Raw genomic sequence first — 19,971 nt, 5'->3', positions numbered from 1 at the left:
CTCCCATCAAGGAGATTCTGTTAGCTGAGGATGTTGGCACCACAAAGTAGCAGTGCCTCTCTCTCCTTAGACTCTCTTGGTTTGAATCAACATGTTACATTGAAAGCAAAGGACTGAGCTTCCTCTGATTGGCTAGGTAAGAAACCTGAGACTCTCTCTGGGATCCAGAGGGACTAGATATATATTCAGAAAAAAGAACTAGACTGAGGAATCTGGCTACATTTCAGGCCCCAAGGGGAGTCTTCAGTGAGCCCAATAAGGAAGAAGCATGAAGAAACTCCTGGCCATGTCTTTGGTGATTCTATGGCTTCAACTGGCCAGTGAGTTGGGGTTCTTGGTGACAGGGAGAGGGTGGCCAAAATTCAGAGCCCACAAGAGCTAGGGTTAAAGTCTCCTTGTTAACTGGGGAATTTACCCCCAAATTATGGAAGAAAATGCAAACAGTAGAGAGTGAAAATGCTGTGACTAACTCCTAGCCTCTGGCCTTGTGTTTCTGCCTAGGGATGAATGGCCAACAAGGAGAACAGAATCTTCAGACCCTGAGCATCCAGGAGGGTGAAAATTCCACCATGAACTGCAGTTATAAAACTACTATAGGAGTTCCCGTCGTGGCGCAGTGGTTAACGAATCCGACTAGGAACCATGAGGTTGCGGGTTCGGTCCCTGCCCTTGCTCAGTGGGTTAACGATCCAGCGTTGCCGTGAGCTGTGGTGTAGGTTGCAGACACGGCTTGGATCCCGCCTTGCTGTGGCTCTGGCGTAGGCTGGTGGCTACAGCTCCGATTCGACCCCTAGCCTGGGAACCTCCATATGCCGCGGGAGCGGCCCAAGAAATAGAAACAACAACAACAACAACAACAAAAATCAAAAAATAAAATAAAATTAAAACTACTATAACCACTTTGCAGTGGTATAAACAGGACTCAGGAAGAGACTTTGCCCATCTGATTTTAATACGTTCAAATGAGGGAGAGAAACTTAGTGCAAGGCTCCGAGTCACACTCGACAACTCCATCAAAAGCAGCTCCCTGTTCATCACGGCTTCCCAGGCTGCACACACTGGTGTTTACTTCTGTGCTACAGATGCACAGTGCTCACCAGGCATTTGGGTCCCCCACACAAACCCTGCCAGAGCTGCCTCTTTGAAGCCCCAAGAGTATGTAGAAATGGTGGTTATGTCTTCCCATCAAGGAGAGTCTACAAATAGCTGGCAACATGAAAGGGAGGACCCCTCAAATACCTGCCATTCTGGCAGCACCTAGGACAAGGGTAAAGGGCCTGGGATTTAGAGCTGAAAACTGGAATGCCAGGTTCAGCTCTGCAGATCCTGGCTCTGTGTCCTTAGACACATCATCGGTATAGAAGCCTTAAGTCCCCTCACTCTAAATGAAGGACTTGGACTGACGAGCCCAAAGACCCTTCAAGCTTTCATTTTACCAGGTCCTTTGTGGAGGATGAGGGAGGACTTCTCAATATTAGATCTCACCTATTGGTTGTGCAGCCCCCTCCTGATCTAGGTGGGACTTGGACATGTGATGATTTTTATATTTCTCTAAACCCTGTATAGGAAACAGTAGGTTCACCAGACATTAGAATTAAAAAGGATCTTAGGACTCTTTCAACCAAACTCTTCATTTTAAAGCTGAGGGGTGAAAACCTCGTATAATAATAGACACACTATCTGAATATGATTTTGCCATTTTCTAATTGTGTGATTTTCCATCTTCAATTTCTCCTTCAATGAGATGAGAATTTATCCAAAATCCTAATTTTTCCTCATACAAGTGAGAGATCTCCGTTCTCTGCTGCCAAGTCCTAAAATGTTGTGTGTTGTAAAATGGATACTTCTATTATCAAATACATAACAATTTTCTACCCATTTATTCTTGCTCCTGGTAAGAATAGTTTTCCAGATAGAGTTTTGGTATGGCTGAAAATGTGTTTGTGGAGAAAGTTAGGGCATTTGTATTTATGTGATGCTGATATATACCATGTGGTTATATTTGGCACATAGTAAGGCAGGGGGAAGGCAGGGAAAGGTTGAACAGGACTATGGTTCCCAGTGCCAGACCTTGAACCACCATCATCACCTGTATCAGAATCACCCAGAGCTCCTGTGAAGACCTGGGTTATTAAGATCCACTCCCATTAACTCAATAAGACTCTGATGCAGTGATGAATTATGTTTTTGATGATCATCATCATATCAGTTAGAGGTCGATTCAGCTTCATTACAAAAAGTTCGAATAATAATATTTTTAACAAGGTGAAGTTTATTTTTCTCTCACATAAAAAAGCCCTAGCATATGAGTTCCCGTCATGGTATGATGGAAACAAATCTTAATAGGAACCATGAGGTTGGGAGTTCAATCCCTGGCCTCGCTCAGTGGGTTAAGGATCCAGCATTGCTGTGAGCTGTGGTGTAGGTCACAGACATGGCTCGGAACCCACGTTGCTGTGGCTGTGGTGTAGGCCAGCAGCTGCAGCTCCAATTCGACCCCTAGCCTGGGAACCTCCACATGCCATGGGTGTGGCCCTTAAAAAAAAAAAAGTTCTATCATATATGCCATATGCCATCCAGAGCTGGTATGCTAGCTTCACCCTGTTATGAGGAGTCAAGAGCTTCTTTCTAGCTCATATCTTGTCCTTATAGTGTCTCTTTTATTTTTATACTTTGCAGAAGCTGCTAGAGATCCATCTACTTTATATGCCTTCCAGGAAGAAGGAAAGAGAAAGTCAAGGAGGAAATGGATACATGCTGGCTAATGTCCCCACCCCTCTCCCAATGCAAGGAGGCTGGGATGGATGTCAGGAATTTTTTTTTTTTTTTTACTTCAACATATTGCCACCCACATCAAAACTGTGGTTTTGTTAGTAAGAACTAGGACAGAATGGGCATTTTATTTTATTGACTTTTTTTTTTCTTTTAGGGTCACACACTTGGCCTATAGAAGTTCCCAGGCTAGGGGTTGAATCAGGGCTGTAGCCGCCAGCCCAACCAAAGCCACAGCAATGTCAGATCTGAGCTGCATCTGTAACCTACACAACCACTCATGGCAATGCTGGATCCTTAACCCACTGAGTGAGGCCAGGGATTAAACCTGTGTCGTCATGGATACTAGTCAGATTCATTTCCACTGAGCCACGACGGGAACTCCAAGAAGGGGCATCTTATAGGCAAGTAGAAGTTTCTGCCGTACCCTCCGTCTAGAGTGTATTATTACTCATAGGTTTTTTTTAAATTCATATTTATTCATTTTTGAAATGCTATGTCCAATCTATCTCCTGGTCCTGTTGAGTTTGCTGCTAAAAGTCTTCCGGAAGATGTCACAACCTCCACAACCCAATTTTTTTGTTTGTTTGTTTGTTTTTTGTTGTTGATATCAACAAATTTTTCTTTTTTTATTTATTTTATTTATTTATTTTTTTGTCTTTTTTTGCTATTTCTTGGGCCACTCCTGCGGCATATGGAGGTTCCCAGGCTAGGGATTGAATCGGAGCTGTAGCCACCGGCCTATGCCAGAGCCACAGCAATGCAGGATCCGAGCCGCGTCTGCAACCTACACCACAGCTCACGGCAACGCCGGATCTTTAACCCACTGAGCAAGGGCAGGGACCGAACCCGCAACCTCATGGTTCCTAGTCGGATTCGTTAACCACTGCACCACGATGGGAACTCCTATTTTATTTTATTTTTTTTATTTTTTCCCACTGTACAGCAAGGGGATCAAGTTATCCTTATATGTATACATTTTTTTCCCCACCCTTTGTTCTGTTGCAATATGAGTATCTAGACATAGTTCTCAATGCTATTCAGCAGGATCTCCTTGTAAATCTATTCTAAGTTGTGTCTGATAACCCCAAGCTCCCGATCCCTCCCACTCCCCCCCTCTCCCATTGGGCAGCCAAAAGTCTATTTTCCAAGTCCATGATTTTCTTTTCTGTGGAGGTGTTCATTTATGCTGGATATTAGATTCCAATTATAAGTGATATCATATGGTATTTGTCTTTGTCTTTCAGACTCATTTCACTCAGTATGAGAATCTCTAGTTCCATCCATGTTGCTGCCAATGGCATTATGCCATACTTTTTTATGGCTGAGTAGTATTCCATTGTGTATATATACCACATCTTCCTAATCCAATCATATCCACAACCCAAATTTATCTCCACTATCCTAATTGAAAACACACCTTAATCCTTTGCTCCCCAGCACAGTCAACTCACCCCATCCCTCTTCATTGTAGTCCTTTGTACTACAGTGAGTGTGATCTTGTCAGAGTGTAAATTTGATGTCAGTCACCTGAATCCCCATTTGCTCTTAGAATAAAAAACTTCATTATACGACCTAGAAAACCTTGCATATTTAGGATGTTCTCCCTTTCCAGCCTCATTGTACAATGTACTCCTAAACTCTTTCTTTCTGTCTTTTCTCTCTCTCTTTCAATCACACGGGTATGACTTACATTTCTTAAAAGCACCTTTTCCCTCTTATGTGACTCCTTCATAGGAATTTTAGGTGATTTTCTTCTTCTTTTTATTTTCCTAAAATTTCTTCCTTTTCTTCAAGAGTAAAAAGCAGCAGATGCTTACTTATTCTTGTTCCGTCTGTCCTTTTTTCAGATTCCACATGTCAGTGAAAGCATTTGATGTTGCTGTCTCATTGTATGGCTGACTTCACTTAGCATGATAGTTTCTACATCCATCCATGTTGCAAAAAATGATGGTATTTCGTTCCTTTTAATGGCTGAGTAATATTCCATAGTGTATATGTACCACATCTTCTGGATCCACTCCTCTGTCGATGGACATTTAGGTTGTTTCCATGTCTTGGCTATTGTAAATAGTGCTGCAACGAACACTGGAGTACATGTGTCTTTGCGAGTCGGGGTTTTCTCTGGGTAGATGCCCAGGAGTGGGATTGCTGGATCAAATGGTAGTTCTATGTTTAGTTTTCTGAGGAATCTCCATACTGCTTTCCACAGTGGTTGCACCAATTTACAATGCCACCAACAGTGTACTAGGGTTCCTTTTTCTCCACACCCTCTCTAGCACTTCTTGTTTCTAGACTTTTGGCTGATGGCCATTCTGGCTGGTGTAAGGTGGTACCTCATCGTGGTTTTGATTTGCATTTCTCTAATGCTGAGTGACGTTGAACATCTTTTCATGTGTTTCTCAGCCATCTGTATGTCTTCTTTGGAGAACTGTCTGTTTAGATCTTCTGCCCATTTTTGGATGGGGTTGTTTGTTTTTTTGGTATGGAGCTGCAGAAGGTGTTTATAAATTTTGGAGATTAATCCCTTGTCAGTCGATTCACTTGCAAAGCTTTTCTCCCATTCTGTGAGTTATCTTTTTGTGTTATTTAGGGTTTCCTTTGCTGTGCAGAAACTTTGAAGTTTGAGTAGGTCCCATGTGCTTATTTTTCTTTTTATTGTCAATACTCTGATAGCTGGATCTGAGAAGATGTTGCTGTCATTTATGTCAGAGAGTGTTTGGCCTATGTTTTCCTCTAAGAGTTTGATAGTGTCTGGTCTTATATCTAGGTCTTTAATCCATTTGGAGTTTATTTTTGTGTAGGGTGTTAGGGAGTGTTCTAAGTTCATTCTTTTCCATGTGGCTGTCCAGTTTTCCCAGCACCACTTATTGAACTAGCTGTCCTTTCTCCATTGTATAGTCTTGCTTCCTTTGTCATAGATTAGTTAGCTGTAGGTGCATGGGTTGAATTCTGGGCTTTCTATCCTCTTCCACTGATGTATATGTCTGTCTTTGTGCCAGTACCATGCAGTTTTGAGGACTGTTGCTTTGTAGTATAGTCTGAAGTCCGGGAGCCTGATTCCTCCAGCTCCATTTTTTGTTTTCAGGATGTCTTTGGCTATTCTGGGTCTTTTGTGCTTCCAAACAAACTTTAAAATATTTTGTTCGAGTTCTGTGAAAAATGTCCTTGGTCATTTGATAGGGATTGCATTGAATCTGTAGATTGGCTTAGGTAGTATAGTCATTTTGATAATATTAACTCTTCCAATCCACGAGCATGGTGTATCTTTCCATCTATTTCTGTCATCTTTGATTTCTTTCATCAGTGTCTTATAGTTTTCAGAGTACAGGTCTTTTGTCTCATTAGGTAGGTTTACTCCTAGTATTTTATTCTTTTGGATATGATGGTAAATGGGATTGCTTCCCTAATTTCCTTTTCTGCTCTTTCATTGTTAGTATATAGAAATGCCGTCGATTTCTGTGCATTGATTTTGTATCGTGCGACTTTGCCAAATTTGTGGATGAGCTCTAACAGTTTTCTGGTAGAGTCTTTAGGATTCTCTAGGTATAGTATCATGTCATCTGCAAATAGGGATAGTTTTACTTCTTCCTTTCCAATTTGGATTCCTTTCATTTCTTTTACTTCTCTGATTGCTCTGGCTAGGACTTCCAGAACTATGTTGAAGAATAGTGGCAAGAGCGGACATCCTTGTCTTGTTCCTGATCTCAGCGGGAATTCTTTCAGCTTTTTACCATTGAGAGTGATGTTCGCTATGAGGGTTTGTCGTATCTGGCCTTTATCATGTTGAGGTAGGTTCCCGTTATGCCCACTTTCTGAAGGGTTTTTATCAGAAATGGGTGTTGGATTTTGTCAAAGGCTTTTTCCGCGTCTATTGAGAGGATCATATGGTTTTTATTCTTCAGTTTGTTAATGGGGTGTATCACACTGATGGATTTGCAGATATTGAAGAGCCCTTGCATCCCTGGGATAAATCCCACTTGATCATGATTTACAATCCTTTTAATGGATTGTTGGATGCGGTTTGCTAGTATTTTGTTGAGGATTTTTGCATCGATGTTCATCAGTGAAATTGGCCTGTAGTTTTCTTTTTTTGTGGAATCTTTGTCTGGTTTTGGTACCAGGGATGGTGGCCTCATAGAATGAGTTTGGGTGTATCCTTTCCTCTGCAATTTTTTGAAATAGTTTCAGAAGGAGAGGTGTTAGCTCTTCTCTAAATGTTTGATAGAATTCACCTGTGAAGCCATCCGGTCCTGGACTTTTGTTTCTTGGAAGTTTTTTAATCACAGTTTCAATTTCAGTTCTTGTGATGGGTCCATTCATCTTTTCTATTTCATCTTGGTTTAGTCTTGGAAGATTGTACTTTTCTAAGAATTTGTCCATTTCTTCTAGGTTTTCCATTTTATTGGCATATAGTTGCATATAGTAGTCTCTTATGATCCTTTGTATTTCTGTGATGTCCGTTGTTACTTCTCCTTTTTCATTTCTAATTTTATTGATTTGGGTCCTCTCTCTTTTTTGCTTGATAAGTCTGGCTAGGGGTTTATCAATTTTGTTGATCTTCTCGAAGAACCAGCTTTTCATTTCATTGATCTTTCTATGGTTTTCTTTGTTTCTTTTTCATTGATTTCTGCTCTGATCTGTGAGATCTTTAATGACAGGGTCCGTACCTATGTTTCTCATCCATGAGCCCTCACCACCAAAGTATCTTAGACATTAGGATCATTCAATTGCCTCCTTCTTTCTTTCTATCCATTAACATATTCTATTTCTTTATGTTAAGCTTCTTCAAAAAGCTTCGATAATATTCAGTGAAAAAAAGAAACCTTTGGAGATTTATGGATAAATTCTTGGGGTAGAGCAGTGGTTGGTAAAGTATGGCCCATTGGGCAAAGCCACCTGCCACCTGTTTGTAAATAAAGTTTTACTGGAAAACAGCCATGCCCATCTATTTATTTATTGGCTATGAAGGCTTTGTGCTTTACCAGCATAGTTGAATAGTTGTGACAGAGACCATACAACTTCAAATCCTAAACTCTTTAGTATTTGACCATTTATAGAAAAATATGTTCCAACCTCTGGGGTGTAGGAATTACATGAGAATTTTTAGATTTGGAGTTTTTTGTTTGATGACAACAAGATAAAATAATAAAGGCATATGTCCCATCATCTGTACCCAACTTAGAATACTCCCTTTGGTTTTAAGGCTTTTGTGTTCTTTTTGTTATGTATATCAACTTAAAGACAAGTGGAATGATGGCACTTTACAAATAGAAGCATCACACTTGTTTAAATGGGTTCTTAACACACTGTGCCAAGCAGGAACTCCAGTGACTTCTAGGATTTTGACTTCTCTTATTCAAAAATATCCATTTAAGTCAGCATTATATAACTGCATTATTTAATAATAAAGCACCAAAAAACTCAGCACTCAAAAAAAATATTGTGCAATTACTGCTGCTCTCTTACATGTATTGAATTGCATGTTGATATATTCAAACAATGAATGTTAGTAATACAACCTCCTCCAACGGAAGCCTGCAGTATCTCTGGTGGCATAGGTTCTTTGGAGTTTAGCCTGTCTTTGTGCCATATAGAACCAAAATCTTCTGGACACTTTTATCTATTTCAACAACTGCGATCCTTCTATTTGCATCTGCAAATAACTGCAGTGGCTCTGGTCACTGCAGAAGTGCACGTTCAATCCCTAACTCAGTGCAATGGGTTCAAGATCTGGCATTGACACAGCTATGGCCTGGGAACTTCCATATGCCATAGGTGCGGCCACAAAAAAATTTCTAGAAATCACTAATCACAGTAATTCAGACACTGTACATTAAGCTCCAAATCAATTCTTTCTTTCTTTTCTTTTAAACGAGAGTTGCAACATTTACTTCAGGTTCTCTCTCTTTCTCTTTCGTTTTTGCTACACCAACAGCATGTGGAGTTCCTGGGCAAGGGATTGGATCCTGTGCCACAGGAGTAACCACAGCCACAGTGGCGAAAACGCAGGAGCCTTAACCTGATAGGCCATCAGAGAACTCCCTAAGCTCCCGATTATTTCAATCGACTGAGTTATTGAATGACATATATCTACAGCTTTTCTGTAATGAGCCTACACCAACTCTTCAGCATAAGATCACTCCTCACATTAAAGTTTTAATTGTTCAGATCTTGGATCTGCTTCTGGAAGAAGCTCTCACACCAGGGGCCTAAGACCTATGTTTCTAGAGGCTATACTTCATAAAAAGGTCATTGTAACACCCCAGACACACCCCCTCATCCACTTAATTCACTCATTTTTCAGAGAGTTTTTGAGCACCTGCCTGATGGGTATTTTGAGAAACTGGCTACAGAGACTAATAGGATTAAGTTTCTGATCTCAGGACTATTGAGCCTAGTTTGCAAGACAATACGCAAATGATTCCAGTATGATGTGGAAATGGCAGGGATAGATCTGTATACAAGGTATGGTGGGAAAAGAGGTGAGAACTAATTCAGCCCAAAATACTGGATGAGTTCTTTCACAAGGAGATGGCATGTAAATTGGTTCTTGAAGAATGAATAGAAGTTACCTAGGCAAAGGTAGGGGCAGAGGGAGAACATTTTAAGCAGAGGAGGCTCACCCCCTGGTTCCAGGGGATGAGCAAGGGAATAGGACAAGAAGAGATCTCAGATCATGCTTTTCTTACACTCTCCTATACCCACAGTTCCCTAAAATGACCTTAATTCTCAGTGTGAACAGACATTAGATGCTGAGTCTCAAAAGCTTTAAGGGAAATATACTTTGCTTCATTTTAAAGGCAGAGGAATTGCCCACTGTCTCAGCCTCAGGCACCATTGTGCAGTCTGCAGAAATTATTAGGTGCTTCCATCCTGGAGCCCCTCCCTCACCCCAGATACCTATTTCCCTTCTACATCTACAACATCCAACTTAAGCTTCACTCCAGGGGTCAAAATCAAAATCAAAGACATAAAGCAGACTGCAGGGACAGAGGGTGAACCACAGAGGGCGCTGCTCCCTTCTATCCGGGGTATGATGCAAAGTCCTCTTTCATTTCTGAGCACATCTGTCATTTTTACAGCCTGTGGCAGGATTTGGCAGACACAAGAGCCAAGATTTTCTTGAAGATTCCACCAAAGGATCAAGTACCTAGACGAATAGTTCTCTCAGCTTTGGTGTCTCCCCCTAAAAGAGACCTGAAGCTTCTCCGCCAGCTATGCTGTTTACATCTTGCTCAGGACTTGTGATCTTATTGATATTGAGTGAGTAACATTAATTCAGAATTGTCAAAGATGTTCTATTCCGTGGTTTGGGGGTGACTTTTAACATCTATCAAGCTGAAGACTGGCCCTCTTACATTGCAAATATAGAGAGTCTTTAGCTGTGTTTTTTGTTGTTGTGTTTGTTTGTTTGTTTCTTTGTTTTTGAGCAGATGCCTGCTCCTGGACAGGATGGGCTTACATTTTCAGAGTGAGGAGTTTGTACAAGCTCTCGCTGGATTTTAGCCCTGTTAGTTTCGGTGTATTCCAGAGAGCAAGGCCTAGTTTCTTTTGCTAACATGCTTTCTGCCACTCACCCTGTTCTTGTGATCTTCTTAGTCATCAGTAAGTAACAAGGTGATCCTAAATGCTCCTGATTTTGCATTTTCCTGTAATCCTGGTTACTTTCACGTTGTCCTCTCTTCCTAAACACTCTCCTTCTGTACACGACTAATGTAACAAAGTGATTCTTTTCTAGGAGGGACCAACGGAGACTCAGTGAACCAGACAGAAGCCTCAGTGGTTCTTCCAGAGGAGGCACCTTTGACACTGAGCTGCACTTACCAGACCACTTATCCGGATCCCTATCTTTTCTGGTACGTCCACTATCCCAACAGAGCTCCTCAACTCCTCCTGAAGGGGTCAACTGCAAACCCGAGGCCCAAGGAGCAAGGTTTCCAGGCCACTCTGGTTAAGAGTGACAAGACCTTCCACCTGCAGAAACGCTCAGTGCAAACATCAGACTCGGCTGTGTACTACTGCGCCCTGAGTGACACAGTGAGAGGGGCTGCAGGGGGAGCTGAGCACAAACCCAGAGGGCACAGGTGGGGACTGGCTGTGGGCTGCCCTGGGAGGGGGGGTTCTTCTCTGTCTCTGCTCTGGCATGCTGGAGGTATCCTCAGGGTACTTCCAGCTCTGATGCTCAGAGCCAGGATCCTTGGAATTCTTGGATTGCTGGTCAGAGAGGAATCTAGGCTGGGGCAGTTTAAGAGGAACCTAAGAGCTTGTCTCAGAAATGCCTTTCTTCTCAGCCCAGCCTCTTTCCTCCAGATGGCACAGAATTTCTTGGAAGTGACACTAGCTCCAGCGTCTTCCTGTCATCACGGCAGCTCTTACAGAACACTCAATAATCAATCCACCTCTGGACTTGAGATCTGTGCTTTGAGAAACTCAGGATTCTGGACATGGCCAGGACTGCAAAACCTAATGTCTTGTTTCTGTCATGGCATTTATGCCTGTGGTCCTTCTGAAGTGAGTCCGATTCAGTGGCCAAGGAAACACTCATGTGTTTGTTTATGCAGAGACGAGGACACACATGGACCCTTGTTCACTGGGACCCCAAGGGCTTACAATAGTCCCTAGTTTCTCCACCAAAGGAACACAAACCAGAGAAATGTGTGCCTCTCATGGAAACCCTCAGAGACGCTTGTCCTAACATTCTGGAGATCTCTGAACCACTCTCTCCTTTATCCGTCTTGCATGATTCACTGGGCCTGACAGGTTTTGCAGGGCCTACAACTTCTTTGATTTCAGAAGCATTGTTTTAGCAAAAGAACTTAAAATTAGAAATACACATTTCTGAATCCCAGGATAATAAGTGGTCCTGAAATACAAACCTAATTTGATCCACGTTAACTCAACCTCTGTGATCTAATAAAAGTCACCTTCTTTTTTAAGACCGAAACATACTTGTCATATTTTGTCCTGACATTTGTAGGTTCTTTACACATAGGCCTCTTTCCACACAGCATTTAATTTTTTTTTTTTTTTTTTTTTTTACTTTTTGGCTATGACCACAGCACATGATGGTTCCCAGGCAGAAATTGAACATGGGCGGGAGCTGTGATCTGCAGCACTTGAAGCAATGCCAGATCCCTAACCCACCAAGCCACAGTGGGAACTCCCTTCACCTCTTATTAATTTGAGTATTTTCACCTCTATTAGTTTTCGTTCTTTAATTTCTATTTCTTAAAACATTTTACCCCTTTTAAAATCACAGCATTGCTTAAGAGAATTCACGGATCATAAACGTCATCTTTGTAAGCTTGTAACTGAGTGGTTTTTAGCGTGTTCACAGAGCATGCAATTGTCCTTACTGTCTGGCTCCAGAACACCGAGCCCCTGAGCCATCACCCAGACCCCCTTTCCCTCAGCTACTGGCATCCACTAAGCCACTTTCTGTCTCTATGGATTTGTCTGTTCTGGGCATTTCATGGAAAGAGTGTCATATAGTGTCTGGCCTTTTGTGCCTGGCTTCTTTCCCACAGTAGAATCTTTCCAAGGTCTGTCCAGGTAACAGTACTTCACTACTTCTGGTGGCAGCCTAACAGTCCACTGTCTGAAAACCCCACATTTCTTTATGTATTCTTCACCTGTTGGCCATTCATTCAGTTGTTTCCACATTTTAGATATTATGAACCATGCTTTAATGAACATTCATGTACACTAGCTCTGTCAGTCTAAACTCTAAGATGTTTTGAATTACAAGTTTTGACTTTCTGCTTTGTTTTCTCTTGGCTTTTTTCTTCTTTGGGTTTTTTTGTTTGTTTGTTTTCTATGATACTAACATTTCTTCCTTGATATAAAATGAGTGAATAACAAAAGTGAAATTCTAAAGGTGAATAATAAAATGAGATAAAACTCTTTTAAAATAAGATTTGCTCTAATGTATAAGAATATCACTCTAAGTTATACCTGCTTTCATTTAAGAAAAAATTTGCAGCACCTTCCCATATTTTCCAATCATTTGAAGTCATGCTCGGACTGTAGTTTACATGAAAGTGTCCCCTGCTTTAGGATCTCAGAACACAGTGCATCCAAGTAACACAAACATCTGAAAATAATGCTTCTTTCACGATCACCTTATTCACCCACCGAACGGTATTTGTTCCCAAATATTTGTAGCCCTGACCGTTTTATGGATAATGGGAAAAGCATTTCATTTCCCCCACACACACACCTCTCCTGGGAGACAGGATCACACTCCCACTCCTCAGATGGCAAACCTGAGGTCTAGAGATGCTAAGTAACCTCATCGAAGGCACATAGCCAGTGAGGAGCAGAGCTGGGGCTAGGACCTAAAGCGGATGCATGACCAGTACTCTGAACAACCAGGGGGTAGACCCGTCAAGAAATGTGTCTGCTCTTCCCCAGAACATGCTCACGTTCTAAGATGTCATGATTGGGAAGTTTTCACTTGATGAAAAAGAATGTAATGCAATAATCCAAGCTGTACTTTCCTCAGCTGCCCATCACAGGAGTATATATGTTGCAGCCAAAAAAGGCGGTCCCTCTCTTTTATGTTCCTGAGACATAAAGTCGCTCACACACTCTCTGCTTGAACCGCCTGGCTATTCTAGGGGCCATGGCTGAGCCTCCCTGGCTGTTTTCAGGAGACAGACAGGTATTTGCCATGGAAACAGGGACTGTGTTTTTCCAAGAGAAACAAAAATACTTCATGTGGCAAATGTGTCTCCTCACTGAGGGCATAGGACACAGCATTTTCTGTTCTGCTACAGTGTATGTCTCAGGGAAACAGGCCCTTTTTCCCACAATTAGCAAATGCAGGTATGATGTCAATATCACAGGGAAGATTCGTTGATCTCTCTCTGTGATTTTTCCTTCTTTTTTTTTTTTTTTTTGTCTTTTGTCTTTTTTTAAGGTTACACTGCAGCATACAGAAGTTCCCGGGCTAGGTGTGGAATAGGAGTTGTAGCTGCTGGCCTACAACACAGCGTCAGCAATGTGGGACCCAAGCTGCACCTGTGACCTACACCACAGCTCATGGGAACGCCAGATCCTTAATCCACTAAGCTTGGCCAGGGATCAAACCTGCATCTTCATGGGTACTAGTCGGGTTCATCAACCACTGAGCCAAGATGGGAACTCCTCCCTGTGATTTTTCTAAGCACATTGATAATTTGTGCCAAAGAAAAAACTGCCAGAGGCAATTTTCTCATGATAAAAAAAGCCTTAAGTCTAGTCTCAGCAGAATTCATTTTAGTGACTTCAAGCATATCTCAGATTTTCAAGTTAAAATTACCTGGTAAAGCTGAAAGTGAGGCTAAAAAGAATGTGAGGCTATCCTCACATCTAGGGTTAAACATATTGATTTTTTTTGACATATTGATTTGCGATGACCAATTACATTTAAAATTTGATGAAAAATTCCCCCTGTGGCTCAGCAGGTTATGAACCTGACTAGCATCCATGAGGTTGCAGGTTCGATCCCTCTCTTCGCTGAGTGGGAAAAGGATCTGGCGTTGCCATGAGCTGTGGTGTAGGTGGCAAATGCAGCTTGGATCCTGCATTGCTGTGGCTGTGCTGTAGGCTGGCAGCTATAGCTCTGATTCCACCCCTAGCCTGACAACCTGGGTATGCTGTGTGTGTGACCATAGGAAAGAAAGAAAGAGAGAGAGAGAGAGAGAAAGAAAGAAAGAAAGGAAGAAAGAAAGATAGAAAGAAACAAGAAAGGAAGAAAGAAAGAAAGAAAGAAAGAAAGAAAGAAAGAAAGAAAGAAAGAAAGAAAGAAACAAGAAAGAAAGAAAGAAAGGAAGGAAGAAACAAGAAAGAAAAGGAAGAAAGAAAAGAAAATTTGATGTAACGCCTCTTTTGGAAATTACTTGTCATGGACCTCTACCTAGAGCAGTGAGCCACAAGTCCCACTATTAAGGGATGCAAAGAATTTGCTGAGTAGGATTCAAAGGACAAATGCCACAGAAGATTGAACTCTACTGGTATTTTCAATAGCACTTCTACTGTTTTTGATAATGCTTTGGCCCCACAGTTTTCTATTTTTAGGATTTTTCACTATCCCAATTTCCAGCATACTTAATGCATGTGGTTTGGAAGTTGAGGGGGTATTTCAGAAATACATGTATTGAGTTTTCACAGGAATTCTTGTATTTAGGTACTGAGTAGAATTTTCTGAATTTGCTTTTGTTTCCACACGTGTATGATATTTGTATATATTGTTGTTGTTGTTGTTTTCTGCTGCTGCTACCTGAACATTTCACACTCTTGACAGGTTTTGTGACTGAGGAGGCATGATGTGAACTCATTCAATAAGAGCAATATGTTTGTCAGCAATTTCTGCTTAGAGTCCTGCCCTGTTCTCCTTGATTGCTCAGGCTGTTAACATCAGAACGAATTGGTCAGACGCGGGTGTGGTGCAGTTTGCAGAATGGCCACCAGAGGGCAGGGCTTCCTTCAGATGTGGTTCAGGTTGTACTCAGAGACTGCTGCTTGGCAGCCACAAGGCATTGCCTGCTCCTGGGCAGGAGGGGCTCTCCGTTTGCACAAGCTCTCGCTGGATTTTAGCCCTGTTAGTTTCGGTGTATTCCAGAGAGCAAGGCCTAGTTTCTTTTGCTAACATGCTTTCTGCCACTCACCCCGTTCTTGTGATCTTCTTAATCATCAGTAAGTAACAAGGTGATCCTAAATGCTCATGGTTTTGCATTTTCCTGTAATCCTGGTTACTTTCACGTTGTCCTCTCTTCCTAAACACTCTCCTTCTGTACACGACTAATGTAACAAAGTGATTCTTTTCTAGGAGGGACCAACGGAGACTCAGTGAACCAGACAGAAGTCCCAGTGGTTCTTCCAGAGGAGGCACCTATGACTCTGAGCTGCGCTTATGAGACCCTTGATTCAGCTCCCTATCTTTTCTGGTACGTCCAGTATCCAACAGAGCTCCTCAACTCCTCCTGAAGGGGTCAACTGCAAACCCGAGGGCAGAGGAGCAAGGTTTCCAGGCCACTCTGGTTAAGAGTGACAAGACCTTCCACCTGCAGAAACGCTCAGTGCAAACATCAGACTCGGCTGTGTACTACTGCGCCCTGAGTGACACAGTGAGAAGGGCTGCAGGGGGAGCTGAGCACAAACCCAGAGGGCACAGGTGGGGACTGGCTGTGGGCTGCCCTGGGAGGGGCGGGTTCTTCTCTGTCTCTGCTCTGGCATGCTGGAGGCATCCTCAGGATATTTCCAGCTCTGATGCTCAGAGCCAGGATCTTGGAATTCTTGGATTGCTGGACAGAGAGGAATCTAGGCCAGAGCAGTTTAAGAGGAACCTAAGAGCTCGTCTCCGAAATGCGTTTCTTCTCAGCCCAGCCTCTTTCCTCCAGATGGCACAGAATTTCTTGGAAATGACACTAGCTCCACCATCTTCCTGTCATCACGGCAGCTCTTACAGAACACTCAATAATCATCCCACCTCTGGACTTGAGATCCGTGCTTTGAGAAATTCTGGATTCTGGACATGGCCAGGACCGCGTAACCTAACGTCTTGTTTCTATCATGGCATTTATGCCTGTGGTCCTTCTGAAGTGAGTCTGATTCAGTGGCCAAGGAAACACTCAGGTGTTTGTTTATGCAGAGACAAGGACACACATGGACTCTTGTTCACTGGGACCCCAAGGGCTTACAGTAGTCCCTAGTTTCTCCACCAAAGGAACACAAACCAGAGAAATGTGTGCCTCTCATGGAAACCCTCAGGGAACGTGGCTCAGCAAGAGACGCTTGTCCTAACACCCTGGAGATCCCTGCATGTCCTCTGTCCTTTGTCCGTCTTGCATGATTCACTGGGCCTGATGGGTCTGCATGCAGTTTTCGGGGCCTGAAGGTTCTTTGATTCCTGAGGCTCTCCCTAAGAAACAGAACCTAGAATTACAAATACATGTTTCTGGGCCCCAGGATCATAGGTCTATTTTGACCCATGGGAACTCAGCCTCTGGGATCCCATAAAGATCACCGTCTTCTTTAAGACCCAGCTTCCTAATTGTCTCATTCTGTCCTGATATTTCTAGTACCCACAGGAATAGAATCATATGGTGTCTGGCCCTTGGTGACTGGCTTTCACAGAGCAGAGTCTTCTCAAGGTCTGTCCAGTTAACAGTACTTCCCTACATCTCGTGGTGGCGTAACAGTCCACCGTCTGAAAACCCCAGTTTCTTTATTCATTCATCCCTTGGCCATTCAGTCGATGTTTCCACTTTTTAGATGTTACGAACAAAGCTGCAATGAACATTCATGTACGCCAGCTCTGTCACTCTAAACTGTAATAAACTTTGAATTATGAGTTTTGGCTTTTTGCTTTGTTTTCTCTTATGTTTTGTTTTCTTTAGTTTTGTTTGCGTTATGTGGTACCAACATTTCTCTCTTGATATAAAATGAGTAAATGCCTGAGGAGAAACTCTTTTAAAAGAATGCTTTACACCAATGAGAGATATTACCATTCCGAGTTATACCTGCATTCATTTAAGAAATCTTTTGGATCAGCTACTCATATGTTCCAGTCACTTGCAGAAAGGCTGGAACTAGAGTTTACACGACAGAGAGTCTGCAGCTTTAAGACTTTAGAACGCAGTGCATTAAATGACACATGCGTCGGAAAACAATGCTTCTTTCGCAGATTAGCTGATTCACTCACTAAGCTGTATTTGTGGCACTACTGTTCTATAGGCAAAGGGCAAAGCATTTTGTACCACTCCCCACCTCTCTAGGTCAATACTGTCACAGTCCCAGTTGACAGATGATGAAGTTGCAGGTGCATCAAGCAACTCCCTCAAGTTTGCATCTCCACGGAGGAGCAGAGCTTGGGCTCGGACCTAAATCTGTCTGATGCATGACTAATGCTCTCCACAAGCAGTTGATGGAGCCATCAAGACATCTTTCTTCTCTTCACTCCAAATAGGCTGGAATTCTTAGATCGCATCATTTTTGAAGTGTTCATTTGATGAAAAGGCAGTTAAGGCAACAATCAAAGCAATACTTTACCCAACTGCCAATCACTGGAGTCTATGTAGATACCTGCATGTTGAAGCCAGAAGAGGAAGTCACCAGTTTTTATGTTCTTGAAACACAAAGTAGCTCAGATGCTCTCTGATGGAACAGTCTGGCTATTCTCGGGGCCATGGCTGAGCCTCCGGGGCTGTTATCTGGAGACAAACGTGTACTTGCCATGGAAATGGGAACTATAGTTTTCAAAAACAAGCTAAAATTACTCCCAATACAAACAGAAATACACCCAAAAAATCCTCACTGAGCGTGTAGGACACAGCATTTTCTTTCTGCTACAGGATATATCTCATGAAAATTGATTTGTTTATCCAATTCTACATACAGGAATGATGGCAACATGATGGGGACGTTTCATTGATTCTTGGTATTTTTCTAAGCACATAAAGAGTTTGTGCCCAAAGAAAAACTGTCAGAGGCAATTTTCTCACAATAAAGAAGCCTCAGCGCTGGTGTTAGCAGAATCGGTTTCGGTGGCTTCACGAATTTCTAGGGGTTTCAAGTTCAAGTTACCTGGCAAAGCTGAGCACGAGGATAAGAGGAATTCCAGTCTATCCTCGTGTCTAATGTTAAACACATTAGTCTGTGAAGAGAGTAACATTTAAAATTTTGACAAGCCTGGGGTTTTGGGAAATGTTCACATGGACCTCTCGCTAGAGCAGTGAGCCCCAAGTCCCACCCTTGTGAGGCTGCAAAGAGTTTTCTGAATCTGATGCAAAGCTCAAATGCCCCTGGAGACTGAACCCTTGACATTGGACAAGAAGGCTTCTGTTGTTCTTGACAATGCCTTGGCTCCAACGTTGTCTATTTGTAGGGTTTTCTCTGGCCCAGTTTGCACAGTTCTTCATGTAGGTGGTTTGGGAGAGTTGTAGAGATTCAGAAACACCCGTTGAGTTTCCACCAGGATTCTTGTCTTCAGGCACTGAGTAAAATTTTCTTAATTTATTTGGGTTCTACACACCTCATGAGTGTACATACATGTGTCTTTTCCCCCTGCTGCTGTGTGAACATAGCACAGGTTTGACAGATTTTGTGACTCAAGAGGTGTGATGTGAAATCATTCATTAGCAACAACATGATGCTCAGGGAACACTTACTGGATTCCATGCAAAGTCAGAACACGTCTTTTGCTTTTCTGCTGGCAAGTCAAAACCCCATATACTGTTCTCCTTTACTTCCTGATCCAAGAGGAACTGACGGAAGAGGGTTCAATCTGCCATGTTCATTTCCAACCTGAGAGTTATCATTAGACAAATTGCTGTGCAAAAGCCTAGCGTTTCCTCCCTGGGAGGAAGGGAGCGTGCATCACGACACAGACAAACGTGCCCTGTATCTGCTGACTCAGTTTCCTGGGTGGGGGCACAAGCCTCACCCAGCCCAGTAACTTGGTCTGCACCTCTGAGCACAGGGGACGGAATTAAGACCTGCCCTTGAGTTAGGACAGAGGACATTTCCCCCTGGGGAAGAGCTCCCAATATGCTGATTGCCAGCGTGCTGAGGGCATCTTGGCCTCTGCCTGTCTTGGTAAGGATGGCCACACGCACAGGACTCACGCCCCCTTTGAAATAGAGTTTTAACTAAAGAACGACACCCCCCCGCCCCTTGGCTAAGAAGGCAGCTGCAAGCCTTTCCAGCTATGCTCATCACTATACCACCCTTCTTGTAATAATGTAACAACTGTGTACCCTGTATCCAAGCCAGCAACCCTGCTAATCAGGTACCCAACATTGCTTATCAGTTCCGCTTCTGTAACTTTGCCCGCTCAGTTTCGTAGGGAGGAAGATTGTCTGCTTGGGGGTGGGGGAGGTCCGGGATGCTTACATGGGAAAATCAAGACCTCGTAGTGTATAAAAGTTACTAAAAACAAAGACCTGGTGCTCAGACTCTGGAGGTGACTCCTCTGAGCCCGCACCGGTGCTGAATAAACCTTGCTTTTCCATATCTCCGAGTGCTGTTTGTCTCCTTCCACTGCCACGGTTTCTGCAGTTTCCACAACACCTTCAGTTCCAAGGTCATGGGAAGGGGTAGAAGAGGCTACGAAGGGAGAGATAATGGGCAGAGGAATCGGGGCTTTGGGTCCTGGGACACTACATCCCTTCTCCCCTCATGGTTACACATAAGGGCTCGGTCTCCTTCTTTCCT

At 42.9% G+C, this 19,971-nt stretch overlaps 2 protein-coding genes across 2 annotated transcripts; both read left to right on the top strand.

Moving 5' to 3' along the window:
• Nucleotides 10,046–12,452, top strand: LOC100626606. Its single transcript, XM_005666281.3, has 3 exons — nt 10,046–10,380; nt 10,514–11,286; nt 12,444–12,452. The coding sequence occupies exons 1-3, from the start codon at nt 10,335–10,337 to the stop codon at nt 12,450–12,452; spliced, it is 828 nt and encodes a 275-aa protein (XP_005666338.3). The 5' UTR covers nt 10,046–10,334.
• On the top strand, nt 14,594–19,126 carry LOC110255290. Its single transcript, XM_021099273.1, is given in 3 exon segments — nt 14,594–15,453; nt 15,587–15,715; nt 15,718–19,126. Coding segments are annotated over 3 exon segments (927 nt in total). The 5' UTR covers nt 14,594–15,407; the 3' UTR covers nt 16,470–19,126.

Source organism: Sus scrofa, chromosome 7 (genome assembly GCF_000003025.6).
Source record: "Sus scrofa isolate TJ Tabasco breed Duroc chromosome 7, Sscrofa11.1, whole genome shotgun sequence".
Lineage (NCBI taxonomy): Eukaryota > Metazoa > Chordata > Mammalia > Artiodactyla > Suidae > Sus > Sus scrofa.
This window is presented reverse-complemented; position numbering and strand designations above follow the sequence as displayed.